The sequence below is a fragment of the Podarcis pityusensis genome (genome assembly GCF_964106645.2).
Source record: "Podarcis pityusensis genome assembly, chromosome: 5".
Taxonomy (NCBI): Eukaryota; Metazoa; Chordata; class Lepidosauria; order Squamata; family Lacertidae; genus Podarcis; species Podarcis pityusensis.
In genome coordinates, this window is record NC_138032.1 from 3311860 (window position 1) to 3338579 (window position 26720).

At 47.5% G+C, this 26720-nt stretch overlaps 1 protein-coding gene and 1 long non-coding RNA gene across 5 annotated transcripts in view; one reads left to right on the forward strand and one right to left on the reverse strand.

The window, feature by feature from the left end:
* Positions 1-26720, reverse strand: part of LOC308478187 — a 353980-nt gene that overhangs the window by 287423 nt on the left and 39837 nt on the right. The window lies entirely within an intron of this gene.
* The window catches only part of MASP1 (MBL associated serine protease 1), a 109785-nt gene continuing 91063 nt past the window's right edge, over positions 7999-26720 (forward strand). The window contains exons 1-2 of one of the 4 annotated variants that reach the window (XM_081007476.1): positions 7999-8469; positions 18200-18425. In XM_081007476.1, the coding sequence (XP_080863602.1) occupies positions 8465-8469; positions 18200-18425 (231 nt within the window). In that variant the 5' untranslated portion in view covers positions 7999-8464. The remainder of the gene's footprint in view (positions 8470-18199; positions 18426-26720) is intronic. The other 3 variants (XM_081007473.1, XM_081007474.1, XM_081007475.1) reach the window with 3 other exon arrangements.

Consider the following 26720-nt stretch of genomic DNA (forward strand, 5'->3'; position numbering starts at 1 on the left):
TGGGATCCCGCCCACACTTCACCTATAACCCTGGCCAAAGCTACTTCCATACTGTTGCTATTTTGCAGATGTGATTCAGTTACATACCAGCAAATTTGGGGCCCACAATGAAAATATTTTTGCCGGGCACTCTTGTGCAATGAGCCCACTTTCAAAAAAACAAAAACCTAACCCAGAGTTTTTATAGGGGAAAAAAGTGATGGGGAAAATGACCAGGAAAGTGTGGGGCAAACATGGCGTCATGTAAACTCCATGCAAGCAAATCAGAATGCATGCTAAATAAACAGGTTGACTGAAGTGGCAAAAGGGAGGAGACTTTCTCCTAGTACCAGGCCTCATGCAGCTTGCAAATTGCAGAGTCTGATGTTGTCTGTGGTGGAAGCTGGTCTTTTAGGCTGAGTGGGGAATTGCCTGACTTCAATCTGTTACCACCTGCCTGCCTTCTGTGATAGGAATTTTGAGGTCTTAGATATATGGTAATGTTCATAAATGTACCAACCAAGCACGTACATAGATCAGCACAGGAAGGCCAACCTGGAACCATTTTGATTCCTAAACTGAGTAAATGTTTTCTCTGCAAGGTCAAAGTGGGAAACCTCCGATTGTCTTTTCCTTCACAAATCCTGTCTTAAGGGTATGTCTGTGTTTGAATAGGGTGTGAGCCTGTGGCCTGGCCCAGGAACTCAGTATTTATCATTACAAAAGACTGGCCAGGCTACCCAGGAAATCCAATCAAGTAACCTGCCAGACAGGAGATAAACAATGACAGGAGAAAAACAACATTCAAAATTTCTGTTTTAGACCGCCTTTTTTGTGATGTAGGTATGATGTATCTGAGGGGTGGTCTTAGGTTATACCCCTTCTGTGATGTACGTATGATGTTTCTGGGGGTGGTCTTGAACTACAGAGTGGCAATTTCAAAAGTCCTTATAAGGCCTTGCATGCCATTTTTCTGGGTCGTCCTCCTTTCCTGCGTGTGAGGCGAGCACCCTGTTGCAACAGATCAATAAAGATCAAGCTTACTAGCTGCTTTGCTTCTCAATATTTTCTGGTTGGCCTCTGTTATTCTCTCCTACCAATAGGGAACCTATGTAAGGACTCTATATGGGCTCTTGGATACCCCATAAGGGAAATGGGCAATTTTTGTTTACAACAGATGGCAACGCTCGAAGGGACATTTGGTTACCTGGATTCTGGGAGCGAGGAAGGACAGGTGATCCAGCGCGCACCAGGCAGTTTGCCAGGAGGAATAACCAGTCCTCCATTGATCTAAGTTACAACGAGCTTCCAGCCAGCTTTCCCCTCCTGAGGGTCAGTGTGTGTCCCTTGCAGAACTCAGCTGGGAGGAGGAAGACAAAAGGGTTGTGGTGAAAGTGCCGTGGTGGTTGGAATTCACAACAAATCAGTCATCAGAATATCAGAAGAGCCTGCTGGATCAGGCCAGTGGCCCAGCTAGTCCAGCATCCTGTTCTCACAGTTGCCAGCCAGGTAACTGTGGGAAACCTGCAAGCAGGATTCGAGCACAAGAGCAACACGCCCCTCCTGTAGTTTCCAGCAACCAGTATTCAGAAGCATTGCTCCAACAGTGGAGGCAGAGCAGAGCCGTCATGACTAGTAGTCTTTGCTAGCCGCCTCCTTGTGGGAATGTTGTGGGTAACAGGAGAGGATATATAGGAGGACTCCCTGGTCCTGAATGGGGCAACTGTGACCCTGAAGGACCAGGTGCGCAGCCTGGGAGTCATTTTGGACTCACAGCTGTCCATGGAGGCGCAGGTCCATTCTGTGTCCAAGGCAGCTGTCTACCAGCTCCATCTGGTACGCAGGATGAGACCCTCCCTGCCCGCAGACTGTCTCGCCAGAGTGGTGCATGCTCTGGTTATCTCCCGCTTCAACTACTGCAATGCGCTCTATGTGGGGCTACCTTTGAAGGTGGCCCGGAAACTACAACTATTCCAGAATGCAGCAGCTAGACTGGTGACTGGGAGCGGCCGCCGAGACCACATAACACCTGTCTTGAAAGACCTACACTGGCTCCCAGGACATTTCCGAGCACAATTCAAAGTGTTTGTGCTGACCTATAAAGCCCTAAACGGCCTCGGTCCAGTAGACCTGAAGGAGCGTCTCTACCCCCATCGCTCTGCCTGGACATTGAGGTCCAGTGCTGAGGGTCTTCTGGTGGTTCCCTCACTGCGAGAAGCTAAGCTACAGGGAACCAGGCAGAGGGCCTTCTCGGTGGTGGCACCTGCCCTGTGGAACACCCTCCCACCAGATGTCAAAGAGAAAAACAACTACCAGACTTTTAGAAGACATCTGAAGGCAGCCCTGTTTAGGAAAGCTTTTAATGTTTCATGTTTTATTGTATTTTTAATATTTTGTTGGAAGCCACCCAGAGTGGCTGGGGAAGCCCAACCAGATGCGCTCAGTATAAATAATAAATTATTATTATTATTATTATTATTATTGATTAATACTATCCTTCCTATAGTATATTGTATTTTAAAATGGGGTTTCAGAGTTTTTACGGGTTTTTGAATGTTTTATGTAGATTTTCAATTTCATTGTTCTGTATGGGACAATGACAATAAAGATATTGTATATCGTGTATATATATTGTATATCATATATCCTAACTCGTGCTAGCCAGTTTCTTTATATAGCTGAGTGCATTCCCACTGTACACAGCAAGAAGCTGCTGGCAGACTCGTGTGAGTCTCTTAAGACCATAAGCAATTCAATTTGGCTTGCCCAGATTGGGATATATTCCTGGTAATATCCCTTGAATCCCTCCTAAAAGAGTAAAGACACCACAGTCTTATTCATAAGTAACAAAAGGAAGTTTACTCACGATCAGGCAGAGCACAGCGTGATCCCTGAAGGCAGGCTTAAGGCTTAAAGTTACGAATATGTACAAATAGGTTTACCCCATATGGGAGATAACCCAGGGACGGCTGGCTGAGAGCCAGCAGTGAAGTCCAGGTGAAGGAGGAAGCAAGCAGGACAAAAAGGAAGAAGGGAGGTGGCTACGTGACTTGACCTTTTACTAGGTCTGGAAAGGTCATGCCCACTTGCGTGTCAAGACCCTGCAGCCCCCCCCCCCCTCGTCGGCAATAACTCACACAAGGACACAGATGTTAGGTTGATGTTATTGGGCAAATTTTGGCCACAACTTTATTGAATTACAGAATGTGAGCGGTATTGGCTTAGGCATTGATTGGACCTGACTATATCTGACTCCTGCCCAAGTGCAGTAAGGGTAAGCCACCGGTAGGGGGAGCCCTGTCGATGTGAACCAACTCAAGCTCCCCCTGGTGTTCCCGACGGGGTCGTGTCAAGGCCCTAGCCCCCCAGTCGGGCTTCAGACTAGAACAACACCCCCGGATTCCTTTAACGGAATACCCTTAAGCATGGAGGGGCAAGTGATGGCCACACCTCCCCTCCCCCACACAAGGTCAAACAATGCCTAACCGCAACCCTAACAAAGTTGTGACGATTGCTACGAGGTAGGCGGAAACCAAGTGGCCAGTGCCAATTTGCCAAGTGGAAAAATTCCTACCAGGCCCCTTGGACAACCAAGGCGACCAACCGAGGTCCATAGCAAGGCCAGTGCCTAACCTGCAAAATAGGGAGGGAGGGAGGGTGATTGAGGAAGCAAGCCAAAGAGGAAGTCTTCCGGCTCGCTCCTCAGTTTAAACAGCCCCGGCCACGCCCCCCCGGCCAGCGGATTGGCTGGCCGGGCTCTGACATGGCTGGGATCCCCCAGGCAACGGGGGACAAAGTCCACCGCCCCAGGTAGGGAGTGGGTGGCCACACGGTCCACCGCAACTCCTCCCCACTGGGAAGTGGAGCAGATCTACTGGTCACATGCAAAGGAAGGATGCTAAGGTTCACTGGCTGGACCAACATCCCTTGCATGTCCACGCTAGCAAAACAGGTAGTGTTGTACTTGACTGCTCTAGTAGATTACATCCCACACTCCTCCATAAATATGTCCAGGGGTTTTTTTCCCCCCACTCACCGCAACTCAATTCCGGTACCTCTCAGGTGGCTGCCATTGTCATTCTAAGAGAATGAGGGAGGGTGTTCATGGTGAGCTCCAGCACCTCCTTTTTCTAGAGAAATAGCACAGAATATGTCTAATCCTCCTCTAAGGCCATCTAAGTCAGTGGCAATCACTGCCTCCTTGGGAAACGAGTTCCATAACTTAACTCTGCGCTGCGTGAAGAAGTGCTTGAGCGGAGGAGGGGAACCAAATGGGGGAAATTATAGGAATGCAGGGATGAACATTTTACGGCGTCGCAGCATGGAGAAAATGGCTAGTTTGGAAGCAGCCTTAGGAGAAAATATGCTTAATTTCCGCAAGATAAACTGCTGCTTAATGAATGTTTATGGCATTGCCCTTGAAGGAAAGATGGAATATAGCCAAATTCCTGCAGCTTACATGATTCATTTTGAGCAAAATGTTCTTGTGCCCCGTTCCCCACTTCCTTGAGTGGCTCAAGACTTCAGGGGCAGCCTGACCCAGATCCAGTATCCTTTGGATCAGACAGAGCACTGGAGAATCTCAGAGTGTTTTTTTGTAATATTTGCTTTATTTACAAATACCTAAGCAGAGCCTAAGTGGAGGCAAACAGGCCGCAGCAGACCTCCCAGCCAACATTTGACCCCCAGAGGGAAATATCCTGCCCACAAGATGCTTCTTCCATTCAACTAGCCCACAGCTTGTTCCCTCTCTGATCACATAAGTAGAGCCTGTTGGATCAGGCCAATGACCCATGTAGAAGAAGAAGAAGAAGAGTTTGGATTTGATATCCTGCCTTTCACTCCCTTTAAGGAGTCTCAAAGCGGCTAACATTCTCCTTTCCCTTCCTCCCCCACAACAAACACTCTGTGAGGTGAGTGGGGCTGAGAGACTTCAAAGAAGTGTGACTGGCCCAAGGTCACCCAGCAGCTGCATGTGGAGGAGTGGGGAAGCGAACCCAGTTCCCCAGATTATGAGACTACCACTCTTAACCACTACACCACCCTGTACTCTAGCATCCTGTTCTCACAGTGGTCAGGCCCTAACCGGAAGCCCCAAAGCAGGTAAAAGGTAAGGGCAAAGGACCCCGACGGTTCAGTCCAGTCAAAGGCACCTATGGGATGTGGTGCTCATCTCAATTCAGGCCGAGGGAGCCGGCATTTGTCCACAGACAACTTTCCGGGTCATGTACGTTTCCGAGCACAGTTCAAAATGTTGGTGCTGACCTTTAAAGCCCTAAATGGCCTCAGAACAGTATACCTGAAGGTGCGTCTCCCAGTGGCAGAGCTTCATGCTCCGGCACAGGGGGGCGGAGAGTAGGTTGGCACACATCCCGGGGGCATGGTGTGCGTCCTGGGGGCATGGCACGCCACTTTCAGGGGCGTGGCGCCCAGCGCAGGCTCCCCCCCCACACTCCTCTTCCTCCGCCAGGGGCGTCTCCACTCCCGTCGTTTTGCCCGGACACTGAGGTCCAGCTCCAAAGGCCTTCTGGTGGTTCCCTCCCTGTGAGAAGCAAAGTTACAGGGAACCAGGCAGAGGGCCTTCTCGGTAGTGGCGCCCACCCTATGGAGCGCCTTCCCATCAGATGTCAAGGAAATAAACAACTATCTGACTTTTAGAAGATACCTGAAGGCAGCCCTGTACAGGGAGGTTTTTCATGTTTCATGTTTTATTGTATTTTTAATATTTTGTTGGAAGCCGCCCAGAGTGGTTGGGGAAACCCAGCCAGATGGGCAGGTTATAAATAATAAATTGTTGTTGTTGTTATGTGGCCAGCATGACTAAACCGCTTCTGGTGCAACGGACACCGTGACGGAAACCAGAGCATACGGCAATGCCATTTACCTTCCTGCCACAGTGGTACCTATCTATCTACTTGCACTGGCGTGCTTTCGAACTGCTAGGTTGGCAGGAGCTGGGACAGAGCAATGGGAGCTGACTCCGCCGTGGGGATTCGAACCGCCGACCTTCTGATCAGCAAGCCCAAGAAGCTCCGTGGTTTAGACCGCAGCAGCACCTTCTCCAAGCTAGTGGCATTCAGGGACACGCCGTCTCCAACTGCGGAGGTGGAACATTGTTCATTTGAAAATGGACCAGAGGCATTTCACAGAAGTTCTTTTCAGTCTGAGGACGGGTGTTTAACTAGGTGCTTTTCAGCTGAAGCAAACCCATTCCAGGAAAGATCTGGTGTCCAAGGGAAGCGCAGCAAACATGTTGTTTGGAGGGAGTTGTGCCAACACCCCCTCTTTTTCTTCCAGGCTGACTCAGGAGGACAATGCGGAGTGCATAAACAGCTATTAATTTTCTTCTTCTTCTAAAGAATGGCTTTGCCAGGAGAGACAACACCCAGAACTGTCTCCAATCGCCTGCCCCCCTGCAACTCACACAGGCTGCATTCCTGCCCGTTTTTTGAACCACGCAGGGACACTTTATATATTTTTTATTTCAGTTCTGTTTATTGCCAGCCATGTTTGGCAGGGACGGGTGACTCCCTATCGATTTCCATTATCTCAAAGTGTTTTCACAATTAAAAAAAAACCAGCAATGAAAACCATTGTGCAATTTCAGATGTAAAAATGATTATTGTGTGTGTGTGTGTGTGTTTAAAAAAATAAAACTCAGAAATTCTAAATCCAGATTAAAGTGGGAGGGGAAAATTATGGGCTGGTATTCTGATGCCAACAACATTGTGTGGTTGGTTGGTGCAAAAAAATAATCCTGCACCCTTCTGGGGTGAAAGCAATCCACAATTCAACGCCTTCCTCTTTCTCCCTCTATCAGCAACCTGCAGGAGGCATCAGCATTCAGAAGTGAGTCCTTGTGATATTCTGACAGAGGTACAGTTTACAGCAGCACTGGATTTAGGGCAGTGCAGGTGATTCCCCCACACAGGGTGCTGAGCCAAGGTGGGACAAAATGGAGAAGATCCATAGCTGAGAAGATCCATTTGGGGCACCAAATTTTGGGCTTGCACAGGTGCCATGTTACGAAAGATTGTCAAAATCCACCCCTGCTTCCAGCCTTCAGAAAACATAAGAAGAGTGTGCTGGATCTGACCACTGGCCCATCTAGTCCAGCATCCTGTTCTGGCAGTGGACAACCAGGTGCCTCTATTGGAAAACCTACAAGCAGGATCCGAGCACAAGAGCAACTCTCCCTTCCTGTGGTTTCCAGAAACTGGTTTCCAGAAGAATTCCTGCTTCCAGCTGTAGAGACAGAGCAGAACCACCCTGGCCACTGGCCATCAATAGCCCTCTCCTCCATGAAACTTTTAAAATAATTTAAATTCAATGAAAACTTTTGAATTATGTTGTAATTAAAAATGTGGTGGGGCCATGGGGGGGGGGGCAGATTTGGCCCCTGGACTGCTAGTTTGCCATCCTTCAAATTCTCTTCTGAATTGTGGAGTTGGAGGGGACCCCTGGGGTCATCTAGTCCAACCCCCTGGAATGCAGGAATCGCAGCTGAAGAATCCCTGACAAATGGCCATCAAACCTCTGCCTCAAAATCTCCAGTGAATGAGACTCCACCACCTTCCAACGCAGTCAGAAAGTTCTTCCTGATGTTTAGTCGGAATCTCCTTTCTCGTAATTTGAATCCAAACTATTTAATGAGAACATTTACATATAAGAAAAATGCAATCCGTAATAACCAAGAAAACAGATTTCTTGAGGTGGGCCTTACTTTTACGTTTCTGGAATGACAATGTGAATGATGTCAGGGCAGTATTTTTTAAAAAATTGCTATATTATCCCTTCCTCCAATTTTCCAGCACAATCTATTTCATTTGCTTTCTTTTTCTTCTCGAGAAACGGGGACGTTTGAGAGAGAATAGCTTTTTGGGGTGTGGGGAATTGTAATACAGTAATAAAACTTTAATAAAATGGTTAAAAAACGAACGAGCAGAAATCCTGAGCAGGTCTGGGCTCTGTCTCTTTTTGCGAGAGCTTCTCCTGCCCTGTTGAGAAGCAACTGTTGTGTGTATGTTTTTTCCCCCTCTCCGGAGCCATCTGGGGAGAAAAGAAGGAAAGCAGCGGGGAACGGATTTCTGGCTGCGCTGCTTTGAGAAAGACGGATGCCGAAGTTGCGCTTCTGCGCGGCGGCGGTGGCGGCGGGCGATTGAGACATCCTCATTAGAGGCTGGGCGAAGGGAGATAGATCTGGCCCTGGCAGGTCTGTGTGCGTCTGGAGAGCGAGGGGGAGAGAGAGAGCGAGACTTTTGCAGAGAGGGGAAGGCGTGACCAGCATGGAGAATGCCAAAGGACCTCAGAGAGAGAGAGGCATTCTCTTCCTCGCTCTGTCTTTCACACACAAATCTCTAAGCGAAGATAAGCCCGGCAGCTGAAGGTTTGGGGACAGCGCGCAAAATAACACGGTGTCAACAAACAAAACCGCCTCTCCAAAAGGGATCAAAAGTAATCAGGACCAGCGGAGCTCGCAGGAAAAATGAGGTGAGTTGCTGTCGGGGGGGACGGGGACATCCAAAGCTGTTTTTCTTCCTGAGTCAGATCACTGCCTCCGCCTAACTCTGTACCGTCTGCACTGACTGGCAGCGGCTGTCCAGGATCTCAGGCAGAGAGCTGGCGATGCCATTGGGGATTGAACCGCGGGACCTTCTGCGCGCTCCTCCGCTTCTGAGCTACGGCCCAACCCGAGGGGAAAGGGGTGTCATGGAGGGCTGGCAAGGGCAGTGGGGCACCAGAGAAAAAAATGGGGGGGGGTGGCACAGAAGGGGTGAAGTACTGTATATTTCTAGGCGGGCGAGCTGTGTCCCGCATCTTTAGGACCCTGAGAGAAAGAGAACAATATCTATTAATAGCAGGAAATTTGGGGGAGAGGCAAATGGGGGCAAGCTCCTTGTTTGGGGGTGCTTGCCCCCCACATCCGGCACCGACCATGGTTATCCACCACCACCATTTCTTCTATTGCACTCTTGCAAGCAGGGGCAGAGAGAAGATTCCTGTTTCTGGGAAAGGAAAAGGTTTAATTCTGGCACTCGTTGGCTCCCAATATTTCTTGAGGCGCTTTATCTGGAGACAGACGGGTGCCAGCTTTCACAAGTGACACCGGGCAGGGGTTAGACTAGATTGACACTCTGGGTCCCATTCTAGGATTCTATGTGGTTCCACTGGAAACGCCACACACGGGGGTGTTGTTGCTGGCGTGGATGCGTGCTTGTGGGGTTTTAAACTGAACTGTGCCTCGTGCTTTCTGAACCATGTGGGGTTCGTCGTCACATTTTTTAAAAGCATTCCTGGTTTAAGATGTGGAACTGGAACTGGAACAAAACAGTCTCTTGCTTGCCGGAGCAGCCTTCTGTCTGGAAGGTCCTCTTAGGTTTGGATCTCTCGCTGTCCCAGACAGAAACCAGGGAGAAAACAAGCCAGAAAAAGTTGATACCTGCCCTGATCTGATTCGAGGTTCCCTTGAGTTTCCTGGCACTAGAATGCATCCATTCTCCCTGAAAGCGCAGCTGGATTTAAACTGGAGCGAAACTTTTGAAACAGAAAAGGCCAACCTTGGCAGGAATGAACCCCCCCTTTTTTTAAAAGAAGAAGAGGAGGGGGAGGGGGGGAGGGAGGGAGGGGGGGAGAAGGAAGGCTCCCTGTTCCTAACCTCCTGTTTAAGGCATGCTCAAGCTGCGCCCCACATTTTAACACAAAACCCTCTGCTTCTCTTGGGGTTAACAAAACAAAGAGTGCCCGCTCATGCCTAAGGGTTCAACTAAGTTCCACTCAGAGTAAACATATTAAAATTAATGGATCTAACGCAGACTGTGTACACACTGTAAATTTAAAGGACAATTTCTCCCCTCAAAGAATCGTGGGCACTGTAGTTTGTGAAGGGGTTGCTGCATGGAAGAACAACTGTGACAGCGGCCCAGACTACTTTGATGGAATGAATGTGCTCTGAAAGTATAATGTGTGTACAGCATTGTCATAATCCAAAATCAATAAAAATACATGGATAACTGAGGTTCTGCCTCCCTCCCCCCAAAAAAGGCCTGCCCCCCCCAACAAAAATCCCATGCTTGTCATGTTTATTTTGTGGGTCTACTTTGAGTAAACGTACCTGACTGCCACCCAATATCAAGAGAGCAGCAAAGTTTTGAATTACACAGATGACTTCTTCAAGGGAGGGTTGCAAGATTTAAGGTTTCACATACAGTGGTACCTCGGGTGAAGTACTTAATTTGTTCCAGAGATCCGTTCTTAACCTGAAACTGTTCTTAACCTTAACCTGTACCTTGGGTTAAGAACTTTGCTTCAGGATGAGAACAGAAATCGTGCTCCGGAGGCACGGCAGCAGTGGGAGGCCCCATTAGCTAAAGTGGTGCCTCAGGTTAAGAACAGTTTCAGGTTAAGAACGGACCTCTGGAACGAATTAAGTACTTAACCCGAGGTACCACTGTAAATAGGTACTGCTGCAATGGGAAGGTAAATGGCGTTTCTGTGCACTCTGGTTTCTGTCACGGTGTTCTGTTGCACCTAGAAGCGGTTTAGTCCTGCTGGCCACATGACCCAGAAAGCTGTCTGTGGACAAACGCTGGCTCCCTTGGCCTGAAAGTGAGATGAGCACCGCAACCCCAGAGTCACCTTTGACTGGACTTAACTGTCCAGGGTCCTTTACCTTTTTTACCTCAAATCCACAACTCTATGGTCCTATTATTCCTGTCCAGAGGTCCTTATCAAGCTGGCCTCATCATCTGAGATGAGGTGGGTAAGAGCAGGGGGAGGGGGTAGAGAGATTTACACATTTGTAGGGATGAGAGGGAGCGACGGTGGCAACATTTGTGCCTTCATTGCAGTTCTGTTGGCAGTCAGGATCCAATGGCAGAAAGGTCATTGGAGAGTTTGTGTATGAAGGTAGCAGCACTAAGTTGTTTGCTGGTTGCTGTTTTGTTAATGCAGTTACTATTTTACAGATTATAAATGCTGTATTGTTTTGCCAATTATATAATATGACTTTTGCTTTTATTGTGATATTCTGCTTATTTTTCTGTTGTTGCTTTGTTATAATAATAATAATAATAATAATAATAATAATAATAATAATAAATAATTTATTATTTATACCCCACCCATCTGGCTGAGTTTCCCCAGCCACTCTGGGCGGCTCCCAATCAATAATAATAATAATAATAATAATAATAATAATAATTTATTATTTATACCCCGCCCATCTGGCTGGGCTTCCCCAGCCACTCTGGGAGGCTTCCAAAAGAATATTAAAATACTATAATACATCAAACATTAAAAGCTTCCCGAAACAGGGGTGCCTTCAGATGTCTTCTAAAAGTCTGGTAGTTGTTGTTCTCTTTGACATCTGGTGGGAGGGTGTTCCACAGGGAAGGCGCCACTACCGAGAAGGCCCTCTGCCTGGTTCCCTGTAACTTGGCTTCTCGCAGTGAGGGAACCGCCAGAAGGCCCTCGGTGCTGGACCTCAGTGTCCGGGTAGAACGATGGGGGTGGAGACGCTCCTTCAGATATACTGGACTGAGGCCGTTTAGGGCTTTAAAGGTCAACACCAACACTTTGAATTGTGCTCGGAAACGTACTGGGAGCCAATGTAGGTCTTTCAAGACCGGTGTTATATGGTCTCTGCGGCCGCTCCCAGTCACCAGTCTAGCTGCCGCGTTCTGGATTAGTTGTAGTTTCCGGGTCACCTTCAAAGGTAGCCCCACGTAGAGCGCATTGCAGTAATCCAAGCGGGAGATAACCAGAGCATGCACCACTCTGGCGAGGCAGTCCGCAGGCAGATAGGGTCTCAGCCTGTGTACCAGGTGGAGCTGGTAAACAGCTGCCCTGGACACAGATTTGACCTGTGCTTCCGTGGACAGCTGTGAGTCCAAAATGACTCCCAGGCTGCACACCTGGTCCTTCAGGGGCACAGTTACCCCATTCAGGACCAGGGAATCCTCCACACCTGCCCACCTCCTGTCCCCCAAAAACAGTACTTCTGCCTTGTCAGGATTCAACCTCAATCTGTTAGCCGCCATCCAACCTCCAACCGCCTCCAGGCACTCATACGGGACCTTCACTGCCTTCACTGGTTTTGATTTGAAAGGGAGGTAGAGCTGGGTATCATCCGCATACTGATGAACACCCAGCCCAAATCCCCTGATGATCTCTCCCAGCGGCTTCATGTAGATGTTGAAAAGCATGGGGGAGAGGACAGAACCCTGAGGCACCCCACAAGTGAGGGCCCAGGGGTCTGAACACTCATCCCCCACCACCACTTTCTGAACACGGCCCAGGAGGAAGGAGCAAAACCACTGTATAACAGTGCCCCCAGCTCCCAGCCCCTCAAGACGGTCCAGAAGGATGTTATGGTCGATGGTATCAAACGCCGCTGAGAGATCCAGCAGAACTAGGAAACAGCTCTCACCTTTGTCCCTAGCCCGCCGGAGATCATCAACCAGTGCGACCAAGGCAGTTTCAGTCCCATGATGAGGCCTGAATCCCGACTGGAAGGGATCCAAATGGTCCGCTTCTTCCAGGCGTGCCTGGAGTTGTTCAGCAACCACTCGCTCAATCACCTTGCCCAAGAATGGAAGATTTGAGACTGGGCGATAGTTGGCCATCGTGGCCGCATCTAAAGATGGTTTTTTAAGAAGCGGTTTAATAACCGCCTCTTTCAGTGGGTCTGGGAAGGCTCCCTCACGGAGGGAAGCATTCACCACCCCACGAAGCCCATCGCCCAGTCCTTCCCGGCTAGCTTTTATAAGCCAGGATGGGCAAGGATCAAGGAGACAAGTGGTTGGTTTCACTCGTCCAAGCAGCCTGTCCACATCCTCGGGGGTAACAGATTGGAATTGATCCCACACAACTTGACTAGACAGGACTCTAGCACTCTCCCGGCCCAGCCCTGCTCCCACAGTGGAGTCTACCTCTTCTCGAATCTGAGCGACTTTATCTGCAAAAAACTTTGCAAAGTCATTGCAGGAGATCAATCAAGTGTTAAAAACAATACAGCATTAAATATTAAAAACTTCCCTAAACAGGGCTGCCTTCAGATGTCTTTTAAAAAGAAGATAGCTGCTTATTTCTGTGAGAATGTTCTGGGGTGCAGGAGAGGATATATTGACTAATTATATCCTTATCCAACTTGTGCTAACAAATTCCCAAAATATCAGCAGAGTTTATAAACATTCCCCTTTAAGTTTGCAACGGTAACGTGTGCACAGGTTCGCTAGAACCTCTATAATAATTACTCTGGTAATTTCCCCTTTTGTTCCCTCTTAAAATATAAGACACGACACAGTCTTTATAAAAGTATAAAAGAGTTTACTCACGTTCTGTTCACAATATGATCCCAGAAGGCAGACAGCTTAAAAAGGTTACATACATTCAGAATCTATCTTGTAGCAAGATAGTCCTTATCTCCTCTCTTGGCTGGGAGCCAAGAGAGCATCCTTAGATGTTTCCTCATCGAAGGAAGATGGCAGAGAGAGAGAGAGTGGCGGCCTGCCCTGTGCTTTTGTCATTACCTGCACAGGTGAGGCCACACCCACCTCTGGTCACATGCGGAGGAAGTCCGTCCCCAGGAAGTTTACCTGCTTGCTGGACTGACATCCCTCCCCATGTTCTAACATGTACACTCTAGGAATGTTGTCATTGACTGCTCCTGTGTTTACATCCCACAATTTCCTTCACATCTGAAGGGAGGGTGTTCCACAGGGCGGGGCCCTCTGTCTGGTTCCCTGTAACCTCACTTCTCGCAGTGAGGGAAGCGCCAGAAGGTCCTCAGAGCTGGACCTCAGCGTCTTGGATGGATGTTGGAGGTGGAGACGCTCCTTCAGGTATACAGGACTTGTTAACAGTGCCTTATAGATTGTAATTGTTTCGCTGGTTGTTATGTTAATTATTCCATATGGTTCATGCTAAATTTGTGATGCTCTATTACGTTCCATCGTGTCATTGTTACTTATTGTTTGTAAGCCCCATTGGGATTCATTGGAATTAAAAGTGACGTACAAATATAATAGATCTAAAAAATCAGCCCCCGAAGATGCTTCTCTACATTACTGCCTTTTCAGTGGCAGGCAAATCATACAAACCCCCACTCCACAAACTTTTATAAATATACTAGAAATATTATCCACACAGTCAACAGATTACTTTATAACGTGCCCAAAAGTCCTATGTAATATTTATTTTGCTTCATCTACGAATCGTATCCTGTGGAACATCCCGAAGCGATTAAGAATAAAAACGTCATGAAAGCATCCATAAAAGAGTCAACAATAAAAACATATAGAAATGGTTTCAAATCTGCTACAGATGCTGGCTAGGATATAAAAAAAAATCCACTTAAAAGGCATATATGGATACGTGTTAAACATACGTATTAGAAATATTATTCATAGGGAGAATAGGGCAAGGGAGCAATCCTATGATGGGTTCCACTGGGCATCCCAGCTCAACCAGTGTTCATTCCCCAACTCCAGCTACCGTATTTTTTGCTCTATAAGACTCACTTTTTCCCTCCTAAAAAGTAAGGGGGAATGTGTGCGCGTCTTATGGAGCGGATGCAGGCTGCACAGCTATCCCAGAAGCCAGAACAGCAAGAGGGATTGCTGCTTTCACTGCCGGATGCCTCTTCCGAGAAGCCTACAAGCAGGATCCGAGCACAAGAGCAACTCTCCCCTCCTGTGGTTTCCAGCAATTGGGATACAGAAGCATTCCTGCCTCCAGTTGTGGATGAAGAGCCTAGTCATCGTTGCTGCCAGCCACCCATAGCCCTCTCCTCCTCCATGAATTTCTCTAATCCCCTTTTAAAGCCATCTGAGTTGGTGGCCATCGCTGCCTCCTGTGGCAGGGAGTTCCGCAGTTTAACCGCACGGCGTGAATACGTTCTTTTCTCTGACTTGACCCTTCCAGCTTTCCGTTTCATTGGCTGGCCATGAGTTCTAGCATTCGGGGAAAGGGAGGAAAACATTTCTCTCTCTCTACTTTCTCCATGCTGCGCATCATTTTTATAAATATCTGTCATGGCGCCTCTTGTTCTGACAGGATTGGGCCAGCTAAGTTGGCTGTAGCTGTGCTCCTTCCTGGTTGGGGTTTGGATCTGGTGTAAGTTAACTTACGCCAGCTTGCTTCATGCCAGCTTCTTGCATACAGGGTTGCTGTGATGGTCCAATTTTGTCTTCAGAAGGCTTTTCCATCATGTTGTAGCCTTTGAGATAGGGAGGGAGGGAGGAGAGAGAGAGAGAGAGAGAGAGAGAGAGAGAGAGAGAGAGAGAGAGGCATTAGAGGACGTCCCTGTCCATATATTCTGAGCAGATTTTTCCTTTGGCTTGCAGCTTCTGTGGTCAGATGGGGACTCTCAGAAGCCTACTTGCTAGAAACCTCAACTCATCTGGAGGAAAAGAGACCCGTGCTCCAGCTCAGCCTCATTAACTGTCCTTGTTTTGAACTGGGTGCCAGATCAGCCAATTAAAATCTCTTCACATACACACTATATATACCAGTTCAGAGCATCAAACCCCAGAACCCTGCAATGAATTCCTTGGATCATCAGCATGTCACTGCCTCGTGGCTCCCAAACCCTCAGTGATCCAGTTGTTTTCCTAGCCCCACAAATCCCTCCTGCAAGTACCCAAGTCTAGGGCCGACCCAAGACCTTTTGGCACCTGAGGCGAACCACAAAATGGTGCCCCCTCCCCAACAGGGAAGAAGAGGTGAGTGGAGATTTACTTCAGGAAGAAGGAGGGGAATGAAGATCGACATTGGGGTCGACTGCCCCTGTGGATCCTGCCACCTGAGGCAGTTGCCTCACCTTGCCTCATGGGTGGGCCGGCCCAAGTCCCTCCTGTTTGTGTTACTTATCAGTTCATCAATTTCTGTTTTCAGCCCGAACAAGCTTTCAAAGCATAGGCATCCACACAGAGGGAGATGAATCTCAATCTCCAGATTGCCAGATTTAAAAAGAGTAAATTTCTAGCTTTTGAAGAACTGAGATATGAGGCAAAATGTACAGGCACTAGTCTCCTCTCTCTTTTTGTGAGAAACTAGCTGGGGGGGGGGGGCGCTGGCAGCCACAAATTTCAACTTGGCTACCAAATTTCCAGAAGATGCATGTAGGCCACTAAAGGACACATTCTTGTTCTCCAGAAGCACCCATGTTGGGCTTTCCTGGGATCTAAGGTCAAGCTTTCTCTCGGTGTAGGTAGGTTTGAATGTGTGGGGCAGGGTCGGATTTAGGTTTGATGAGGCCCTAAGCTCCTGAAGGTAATGGGGCCCTTTATATGTCCAGCTGTCCTTTGCCAACAACAATTGTCACTGTTTTTTGTGTTGAATATATGCTGTATGGTAGTTGATGGACCTCATAGGTATCTAAAGTCATTTGCCCATGTTGCCCTGCAACCAGTCCATGCACAATGTAGGCACCCTATATATAGAAATGAGCAAACCAGGGATATTTTAGGGAGCAGGTGAGCAGGCGGGGCCCGTGACTTACATCATAGGAGCCTACACAACACTACTCTTCAATTTCCATTTCCATGGAAGAGTAATGAAATTCCCTCTATACAAGATTGGATCCAAAAGCTGACAGAATATGCAGAATTAGATGGTCTATCAGAAAAAAAGTAAAGAATAAATCAAAGCAGGAATTTGTTTCAAAATGGGAGGTTTTCAAAGAATATTTGAAATATAAATATAGTAATTTAAATTCGGTTGCAGCATTCGAGGGACTTCCGTAATAGTTGCAAGGCAGATATAAGAATTAAGATATATTAAGAAAAGGATTAATAATGATAAAAGTGTGTACTGGCAATAAGTTATAAATCAAAATATGGAATAGACGGGAGGTTGGGTCTTTAGTGTTAAGACCAATTTGTGTCTTATTGTTTATTAAGAAAATTCAGTATCTATTGTTATTCCTGTGTGTAATTTGGTATTTGTGTTTTCTTTTTTCTTTTCTTGCTGTATCAATAAAAAATAAAAAGGAGCCCACACAACACAAAACACTGTTGCTGTATGTAGGTTTTATTTTATTTGTTTTTTATCTTATATTTTGGAAATGTAAATCCAGGTTTATTTCCTTTAATTTGGGGGGGGGGGGCCCAAGCGAGTGGGGCCCTAAGCTATAGCTTATACGTAAATCCGGCACTGGGATAGGGGTTGGGAGGGTGCTACCTAGGGAATCATAGAATCATAGACTTCTAGAGTTGGCTGGGACTCTAAAGGTCTTCTAGTCCAACCCCCTGAAATGTAGGAATCACAGCGAAAGCATCCCCAACAAATGACCCTCCAACCTCTGCTTAAAAACTCAAATGAAGGGGAGTCCACCACCTTCTGAGGGAGTCCGTTCCCCTGTCGAACAACCGTTAGCATCAGAGAGTTGTTCCTGATGTTTAATGGTGGCTGGGAGTGGCCGCCGAGACCATATAACACCGGTCTTGAAAGACCTACATTGGCTCCCAGTACGTTTCCGAGCACAATTCAAAGTGTTGGTGCTGACCTTTCAAGCCCAAAACGGCCTCAAAGGCCCAGTATACCTGAAGGAGCGTCTCCATCCCCATTGTTCTGCTCAGACACTGAGGTCCAGCTCCTGCGAGAAGCCAAGTTACAGGGAACCAGACAGAGGGCCTTCTTGGTAGTGGCACCCGCCCTGTGGAACGCCCTCCCACCAGATGTCAAAGAGAACAACAACTACCAGACTTTTAGAAGACATCTGAAGGCAGCCCTGTTTAGGGAAGCTTTTAATGTTGAATAGGTTATTGTACAGTGGTACCTCAGGTTAAGTACTTTATTCATTCCAGAAATCCGTACTTAACCTGAAGCTGTTCTTAACCTGAAGCACCACTTTAGCTAATGGGGCCTCCTGCTGCTGCCGCGCCCCCGGAGCACGATTTCTGTTCTCATCCTGAAGCAAAGTTCTTAACCTGAAGCACTATTTCTGGGTTAGCGGAGTCTGTAACCTGAAGCGTGTGTAACCTGAAGCGTCTGTAACCTGAGGTACCACTGTATTTTAATATTCTGTTGAAAGCTGCCCAGAGTGGCTGGGGAAACCCAGCCAGATGGGCAGGGTATAAATAATAATATATTATTATTATTATTATTATTATTATTATTATTATTATCATCATCACCATCATCATCATCATCATCATCTCCTTTCCTGTCATTTGAATCCATTGGTAGTCATCATGCTCTCTCTTTGTCTCTCCTGCAGGTACTTCTTGGTCTGGTCCCTGTGTGCCTTCCACCTCGTCAAAGCAGACACCATTGAACTGACTGACATGTTTGGGGAGATCCAGTCTCCAAATTATCCAGACTCCTACCCCAGCGATTCGGAAGTGACTTGGAACATATCAGTGCCGGACGGCTTTCGGGTCAAGCTCTATTTCATGCATTTTGATCTCGAATCGTCCTACCTTTGCGAATATGACTTTGTGAAGGTGAGCGTCTGGGGCTCTTGTTCATTCATTTATTTCATAAAAATTTTACACCACTGAATTACAAAAGAAAAGAAAGAGGAGGAGGAGGAGGAGGAAGCTTCCAAGTGGTTTGCAAGAAAGCTAAAACAATAAGTAAGCATCATTGGCAACAATAATTTAAGGTATTTGGAAAGTTAAAATAACAACGGACCAAAACCAGATTAAAACTCACATCAACATTCTAATAATCTGGGTAAGGCATGTGCCAAAAAGAGTACAGCGAAGGCACCTTTCTGATATCAAGTGGCAGGGAGTTCCAAAGCGTAGCTGCTGTCACACAAAATGTAGCAGTTGGTCTTGGCTGGGGATGAGTAGGTTCACCCAACCCCACATTCCATTCCTTTTTTTTGCTTCAAAATTTCAGTCTGCATTACTGACCCGTTCTCTTTAATTCCCGTTTACACAGATTGCACAGATTATTCAGGAGTTAAAGGATATATTGTTTGCCACACCGTTCATTTCTTTGCACCTCTTCCTCTGCTATGTTTCCATGTTGCTTGTGAACTCTTGACATTTGCGTTTTCCAAAACACTGAAAAAATAGGCACCTGCATGCCTGTATCAGTGTAAATCTTCTTTAGCCCCGTTTGTATCCCAGCTGCTGAGATTCACAAGTAGCAAGAGCACTGCTCCCATTGACATAAGCAGTTGTGCTCCAAAACATCTGGCTAGGGGAGGATGGTCTATGGTCCAACAGACATTTTTTCTGCAGGTTTGCACCAGACCTTTGGTTGATTGTCCTCCAAGGCCCTTTTAAAATGTGTTTGAGGGGGTTATTGGTGTTAGAATTCCTGCTCCATGATTGCAGTCATGGGATTGTTGTCTTTCATATGACGGTGTATGTTTTGACTCCACAGAGTGGGAAGTGACGGAGACAGGATGTTTGTGTTACTGTGCTCCGTGAAGTGGGACTATTGTCCTTTGTTCTTTTTCTCTTTGCTATCTGATGTTGCAGTGCTCCGTGTGTGTTTATATGTAAATAAAGTAGATTAGCCAAAATGCTGAGTTGCTGAGGTCTGTTACAAATGATGCACAAACTCTACAGATCCCTAAGTGTGCCGGTGTCGGTTGGCATCGGTCGCTGTGATGTTCGGGCAGAAGAAAGGTTTTGAAGCTCCTGAACAATTGACCAGGAGGGCGGGAACATGCCAGTCGGGTATGTGTCTCTGCCAGGGTCCTACTCGAGTATAGGATGAGCTCCTGACAATTGGAAGGTTTCTGTTTTTATTTTTATTATGTATTTTGTGTTTTTATGTTGTAATTTGTATCCTGAGGCCTGCGGGTATAGGGCGGCATACAAATTTAACAGCAACAACAACAACACATATAAAGTGTTCCTGAATATCTGTCAGGCACCACCAAGAGGCTCTTAGTCCCTGATAAGGAACCAGTTCCCCATCCCCAAGGGAGACTCAGTGGGGAAAAGGGGCAGGGAGGGTGACTTGCCCAAATCTGAAGCCATCCTTGCCCACCATCCCACGACAGAGAGAGAAAAAGCGAGTGTGTGTCTGAAGCTAGGGATAAGGACCCTTTGCCCTCTACATCCTCTCTCAGTTCCTATTTATGTGACATTTGTTTTTCCTTCGTTCCATTTAAAACACATTCTGTCATCGTTCTGGCTCATCCAGGATAAAATACATTTCTGGAATCTCCATTCATGCCAGCTCCCTCCCTTGCGCAATGCTCTCAGACGTAATAATTGCTTGCAGCGGTTTGGGATTTAAGCGCGCCGTTCCGTGGAGGCTGTCAAGTAACGTTGAGGACATAAGGAGCAGCCCGACTGGATGGGACCAGGGATCCCTCTGGCCCCAGTATCCTGTTTGCAACTGGGGAGAGGCCCCCAACCCAGAAGCCCACAAGTAGTGCAGATAAAAGAAAGGACTCGTTCGTGCAGTTCATGGTTAAACCGTGGAACTCCCTGCCACAGGAGGCAGTGATGTTGTTGTTGTTGTTTCGTCATTTAGTCGTGTCCGACTCTTCGTGACCCCCTGGACCAGAGCACACCAGGCACTCCTGTCTTCCACTGCCTCCCTCAGTTTGGTCAAACTCATGCTGGTAGCTTTGAGAACACTGTCCAACCATCTCGTCCTCTGTCGTCCCCTTCTCCTTGTGCCCTCCATCTTCCCCAACATCAGGGTCTTTTCCAGGGAGTCTTCTCTTCTCATGAGGTGGCCAAAGTCTTGAGCCTCAGCTTCATGATCTGTCCTTCCAGTGAGCACTCAGGGCTGATTTCCCTAAGAATGGATACGTTTGATCTTCTTGCAGTCCATGGGACTCTCAAGAGTCTCCTCCAGCACCAGAATTCAAAAGCATCCATTCTTCGGCGATCAGCCTTCTTTATGGTCCAGCTCTCACTTCCATGCATCACTACTGGGAAAACCATGGCTTTAACTATACAGACCTATACGGAGGCAGTGATAGATGTCTTTAAAAGAGGATTAGACAGATTCGTGGAGGAAAGGGCTATTGTGGCTCTGCTCTGCTCCCACCAGTGCTTCTGAATACCAGTTGCTGGAAACCACAGAAGGGGAGAGGACTCTTGCGCTCATGTTCTGCTCACTGGTTTCCCATAACAGGCATCTGGTTGGCCTCTGTAAGAAAAAAGATGCTGGATAATAATAATAATAATAATAATAATAATAATAATAAATTTTATTTATACCCCGCCTTTCCCAGCCAGAGCCGGGCTCAGGGTGGCTAACATCAATAAAATTTCAGTAAAAACATAATAAGAAGGTAGGGAAAAGAAAAAAAAACAATTTAAAATACAGGTTAAAATGCAATTTAAAATGCAGCCGCAATTTGAAGGTCAAAACCATAAGGGGAGGGAAACATAAGGGCCAGACCGAGTCCAAACCAAAGGCCAGGCGGAACAGCTCTGTCTTGCAGGCCCCGCGGAAAGATGTCAAGTCCCGCAGGGCCCTGGTCTCTTGTGACAGAGCGTTCCACCACGTCGCGGCCAGTGCTGAAAAGGCCCTGGCCTTAGTTGAGTCCAACCTAACCACCTTGTGACTTGGGACCTCCAAAGTGTTGTCATTTGTGGACCTTAAGGTCCTCAGCGGGACATACCAGGAGAGACTGGATGGGCTATTGGCCCTTTTCTATGTCCTTATGTTCAAGAGTGCTCTTGCAGTCCAAACAATCTGGAGGGCGTCTGTTTGGGACTCGTGATGTATTCTGTGGCCTGAATTTCAGGGATCCCATGGGAGGTTTCCAGAGCTCCTTGGGTGAAAATCAAAAAGGAGGAGGAGTTTACAAAGTGTTAAAAAGTTTGAAAAACATTGTCAGGAGTGTGAGATGTTGGCGACTACTGCCTTGCAGATGTCTGTGTGATTCCACCTGCTTGAAGCTCTGCTTCCCAAAATAATTAAAAATGGAAGGGGGGGGTCCTGCTTTGATTTTCTCTGGCTTTGTTTCTCCTTGCTAACAGCTGCTTGCCCTTCCTGCTTACTGTCCTTTTCTTCCTCTGCATCTTCTCCAAATGCAAAGTTCAGAGCCTTATGGTAAAAAAATATATATGCATGAATATACTGTATTTTTCGCTCTATAAGACACACTTTTTCCCTCCTAAAAAGTAAGGGGAAATGTGTGTGTGTGTTATGGAGCGAATGCAGGCTGCGCGGCTAAGCCAGAAGCCAGAACAGGGAGAGGGAGCACTGCGCAGCGATCCTTCTTGCTGTTCTGGCTTCTGGGATAGCCATGTGAATCCTCTTCAGGGCAGGGGGAGCCTTCCTCCCGCTGCCCTGAAGAGGCTTTGCGTTGCTTTTGCTGAAGCCAGAACAGCAAGAGGGATCGCTGCGCAACGATCCCTCTTGCTGTTCTGGCTTCTGGGATTCAGAATATTTTTTTTCATGTTTTCCTCCTCCAAAAACTAGGTGCGGTCTTATGGTCTTGTACGTCTTAAAGGTAAAGGTAAAAGGACCCCTGACCATTAGGTCCAGTTGTGACCGACTCTGGGGTTGCGGCACTCATCTCGCTTTACTGGCCAAGGGAGCCGGCGCACAGCTTCCAGGTCATGTGGCCAGCATGACTAAGCCGCTTCTGGCGAACCAGAGCAGTGCACAGAAACACTGTTTACCTTCCCGCCGGAGCAGTACCTAGTTATCTACTTGCACTTTGACGTGCTTTCAAACTGCTAGGTTGGCAGGAGCAGGGACCGAGCAACGGGAGCTCACCCCGTCGTGGGGATTCGAACCGCCGACCTTCTGATTGGCTAGTCCTAGGCTCTGTGGTTTAACCCACAGCGTCACCCGCGTCCCCTGGTGCGTCTTATGGAGCGAAAAATACTGTAAATAGATCGTTTGGTATTGCTGCTGCCGTTTTTTTTGGGTTTTTTAAATGGGAAGGAGGTGTAAAGAAGAAAATGTTGGAACCTGCCCAGGTTGGGGAGATGAGTTATCTCCGCCAATATCACTGTGTATGATTCAGACCTATCACGGGTATGACCAACTTTTCTGGGTGGGAGGTTCTCCAGAGAAACTCAGATCCCACGTCGGTTGCTAAATAACTGCTATCATGCTGACATGAAAAGTCTTGCTGCCATCCATCAGATGGGGAAATGTAAAATTCTTTTTTGCCAAGTGCTTATCAGCTGAGGAAGGAGGAATCCATGCAGCTGTTTCGATGGTGACTCGCAAAGAATAGTACACACAGCGCTTTTTCAAACACCAAAGTATTTTATGGGTAGTACACGATGTGATCTGTTCATCACACATGCATGCAAACAGAGGCATGGGCAGCTGTCATGATAGAACCCAGGGAGTAGGACCATTGGGGATCAAACTGTATAATATATACCGTACTTTTCCGTGTATAACATGTCCTCATGTATAACACGCCTCCAGAGTTGTGGAGCTTTTTGCGGGGAGGCTGGCCCTAAGTATACAGTCATACCTCAGGTTGCGAACGTGATCCATGCGGGAGGCGTGTTCGCAACCCGCAGCGTTCGCAACCCACAGTGCCGCATCTGTGCATGACGCGATTCGGCGCTTCCGTGCATGCGCGTTATGTCATTTTGTGTTTCTGGCATGCGTGAGCGCCAAAACCCAGAAGTAACCCATTCCAGCACTTCCGGGTTCAGCACAGTCCACAACCCGAAAACGCGCAACTGCAGCATTCGTAACCTGAGGTATGACTGTACACAGAAAATCTAGAAGGAATTTGAGGCAAGACTTTAGGGAGCACCCCTGACCTCCTCCTCTGTTTGAAGGATGCTCAGGATACAAACTAGAAACCATAAGACTGTCAGGCAGGCCACACCAGGAGCAGGTTTGAATGATGCATGGATCACGGAACTGGTCCGTCGCAATACATGGCCTGAGGTTGCATCAGTCGTCTTCCCAGGTGGACCACGTAACTGTGTGAGGTCCATTCCTAGCTGAATGGATGTGAGAGGAAGGGAAGGTGCCTGCTATCTTACTAATCATTTTCCAGAAGGAAATTGTCCAGTTGCAGACAGCTTCTAAGATGGAAGGAGATATGTCTGCCCAAACTCTTCCATCTATTGCAAATATTAGTTACGTTATTCATTTCCTCTACATTTCTGCAACCATCTGCAATTTCTTTTTTAACTCTCTTGAAAGTTCATAACTGTTTTAGCATGAATTTCTCCTACTAAACTCAATTTTGCAAGCCACTTCCCCTGACACAAGACATTCTTGTATGTAATTTTGATGTAATATTCATTTCTAGGCCCAGTTCCCCCTCGTATATGCTTTGGTGTGCATTTTGGTTCATATGTTTTTGTACATCAGAGAAGTGTGTATTTCTAAGGATTGTGTGTTTTGGTGCATATATCGGTTTGAGAATTGTGTAGTTTCTCATGAAAATGCAAACAAAATCAAAATTATCCTCCACCCCTATCTGGGTGCAGAAACTTTGGGGGTGGGAGGGGAACCACTTCTGGACTGAGAGCACCCCAGGGGTTAACTGATGGGGGCAGGCTATTTTTGGAGAGAAGTGAGTCAGAGCTGACAACCAGTTTAACTTCAAACACCCGCTTAGCAGACATCTCCCAGCCTCTGTAGGATTGTGGGGCTTCTGTTATGCAGCAGGAATTGCAGAGTTGTTTTGCAGACCCAGAAACGGGTGTGAAAGGGACTTGCACTCCCTTCGCCCAAGCTGTTTTCAAAAATCTGAACAAGGATCAAAGCATCAATGATGATTCTTTATGCTTGTAAGTTTAATCTTGACCTGGCAATTGCATTTGCTCAGAAGCCACTAGAAACTGAGTCGTAGGGGCAAGGGAGCTGTGGCCAGATTCTCACAGTAAGCCTGGTGGCAAGAGCCTGGTGGCAAGAGCGATAGCTGTTAATGTCAGGATCTATTAAAGAGCCTGTCATGGCACCCACACCAAAATACTCATTTATTATTTTATTAGAAGTATTAAAGGATGCGGGTGGCGCTGTGGTCTAAACCACTGAGCCTCTTGGGCTTGCCGATCCAAAGGTTGGCGGTTCGAATCCCTGTGACGGGGTGAGCTCCCGTTGCTCGGTCCCTGCTCCTGCCAACCTAGCAGTTCGAAAGCACACCAAAAAAGTGCAAGTAGATAAATAGGTACCGCTCCGGTGGAAAGGTAAACAGCGTTTCCGTGCGCTGCTCTAGTTTCGGTGTTCCGTTGCGCCAGAAGCGGCTTAGTCATGCTGGCCACATGATCTGGAAAAACTGTCTGCGGACAAAACGTCGGCTCCCTCAGCCAGTAAAGCGAGATGAGCATCACAACCCCAGAACCGTCTGCGACCGGACTTAACTGTCAGGGGTCCTTTACCTTTTAAAAGTATTAAATGTATTTATATCCCGCCTTCCTTCCCAAGCTGGGATTCAACATTTTAAAACTTCATAAAATACAAAGTAATAAAAACAAACCTGTTGGAAACAATAATTAAAATACACCAGAACACATTTAGAACCGACAATTAAAATATGATTTGCCCTGACAACAGCCTGGTGGTGATTAACATTGTCTGCACCTCAGCTTCCAAAGGCCCATCTGAACAGGAAAGTCTCAGCCTGTTGACAGAAGGATAACAGGGAGGGAGCCAGGCTATCCTCCCTTGGGAGGGAGTCCCACCATCCGGGAGCAGCCACAGAAAAGGTCCTGTGTCGTGTGACCGCCATCTATGCCTCTGATGTTGATGGGATGGAGAGAAGGGGTTCACCTGAGGATTTTCAGCTTCCGTTGGAGAGGAGGTCTTAGGAAAAGGGGGAAAGTGTTGCTCCGCCTACTTTTGCTTCTGGCCCCGCCCACCACTAGCACAAGACCCTGGAAAGGGAAAGCATTCCTCAGGCTGAAGAAGGCTCCCCGTCTCCGATTTAAGGAGCGGCAACAAGGAGTGTCATATTTGGTACATGAATCAGAGAAGCGAGGTTCGTTTTGGTGCAAGGAGGAAAGAACATCTTGAGCTGGCCCCCTGCGCTCCAGGGAAGCAGCTGAGCACAGGCTTGACTCTGGAGGAGCTAAGCCAGCCCCTATTTCCGTGGCTCCTGGCAGCTCCTCAATTGCCACAGGATCAGCATGTCTTTGGCCAAGGCTTTGCTGCAGCTGCCACAGGGGGCCTGAGCGTTCGCCACTGCTGCCTCCTGCACAATTCTTTGCAAACCCCGTGCAGTTTCGAAACTGCCATCACAGATCGGGGTTTTGTTTGTCTTCATTCCCAACAGCACCATAGTTAATCCTCCATGTTTTTCTAATTTTGCAGCTATTCTGCCAGCCCAGCAGGCTGTTCCGTGGGGTGTGGCCTGGGCCATCTGTAGCCCTGCACTTAAATGCAATAATGAAAAAATATGTCTGGGATCTCTAACTCTCCCCAAAGAACAGCTTCGTTTTATGCCTTGAGAATGGAAATATATCTGCAAGCTTTGCTCACAGAGAAAGTCAACAATCTTTATAGGGACCCTCTTTCCCCTCTGGATTACCACTGGAAATCCAACGCGGTTTCCATTCATGAGAGCTAGAAACTTATTTGTTAAATGAAGGCTGGTGTCCTCTGGAGCAATTCTGTGTCTGTTGGGCACTTTTTAAAAGGGACGCGGGTGGCGCCGTGTGTTAAACCACAGAGCCTAGGGCTTGCCGATCAGAAGGTCAGCGGTTCGAATCCCCACGATGGGGTGAGCTCCCATTGCTCAGTCCCTGCTCCTGCTAACCTAGCAGTTCGAAAGCACGTCAAAGTGCAAGTAGATAAATAGGTACCGCTCTGGCGGGAAGGTAAACGGCGTTTCCGTGCGCTGCTCTGGTTCGCCAGAAGCGGCTTAGTCCTGC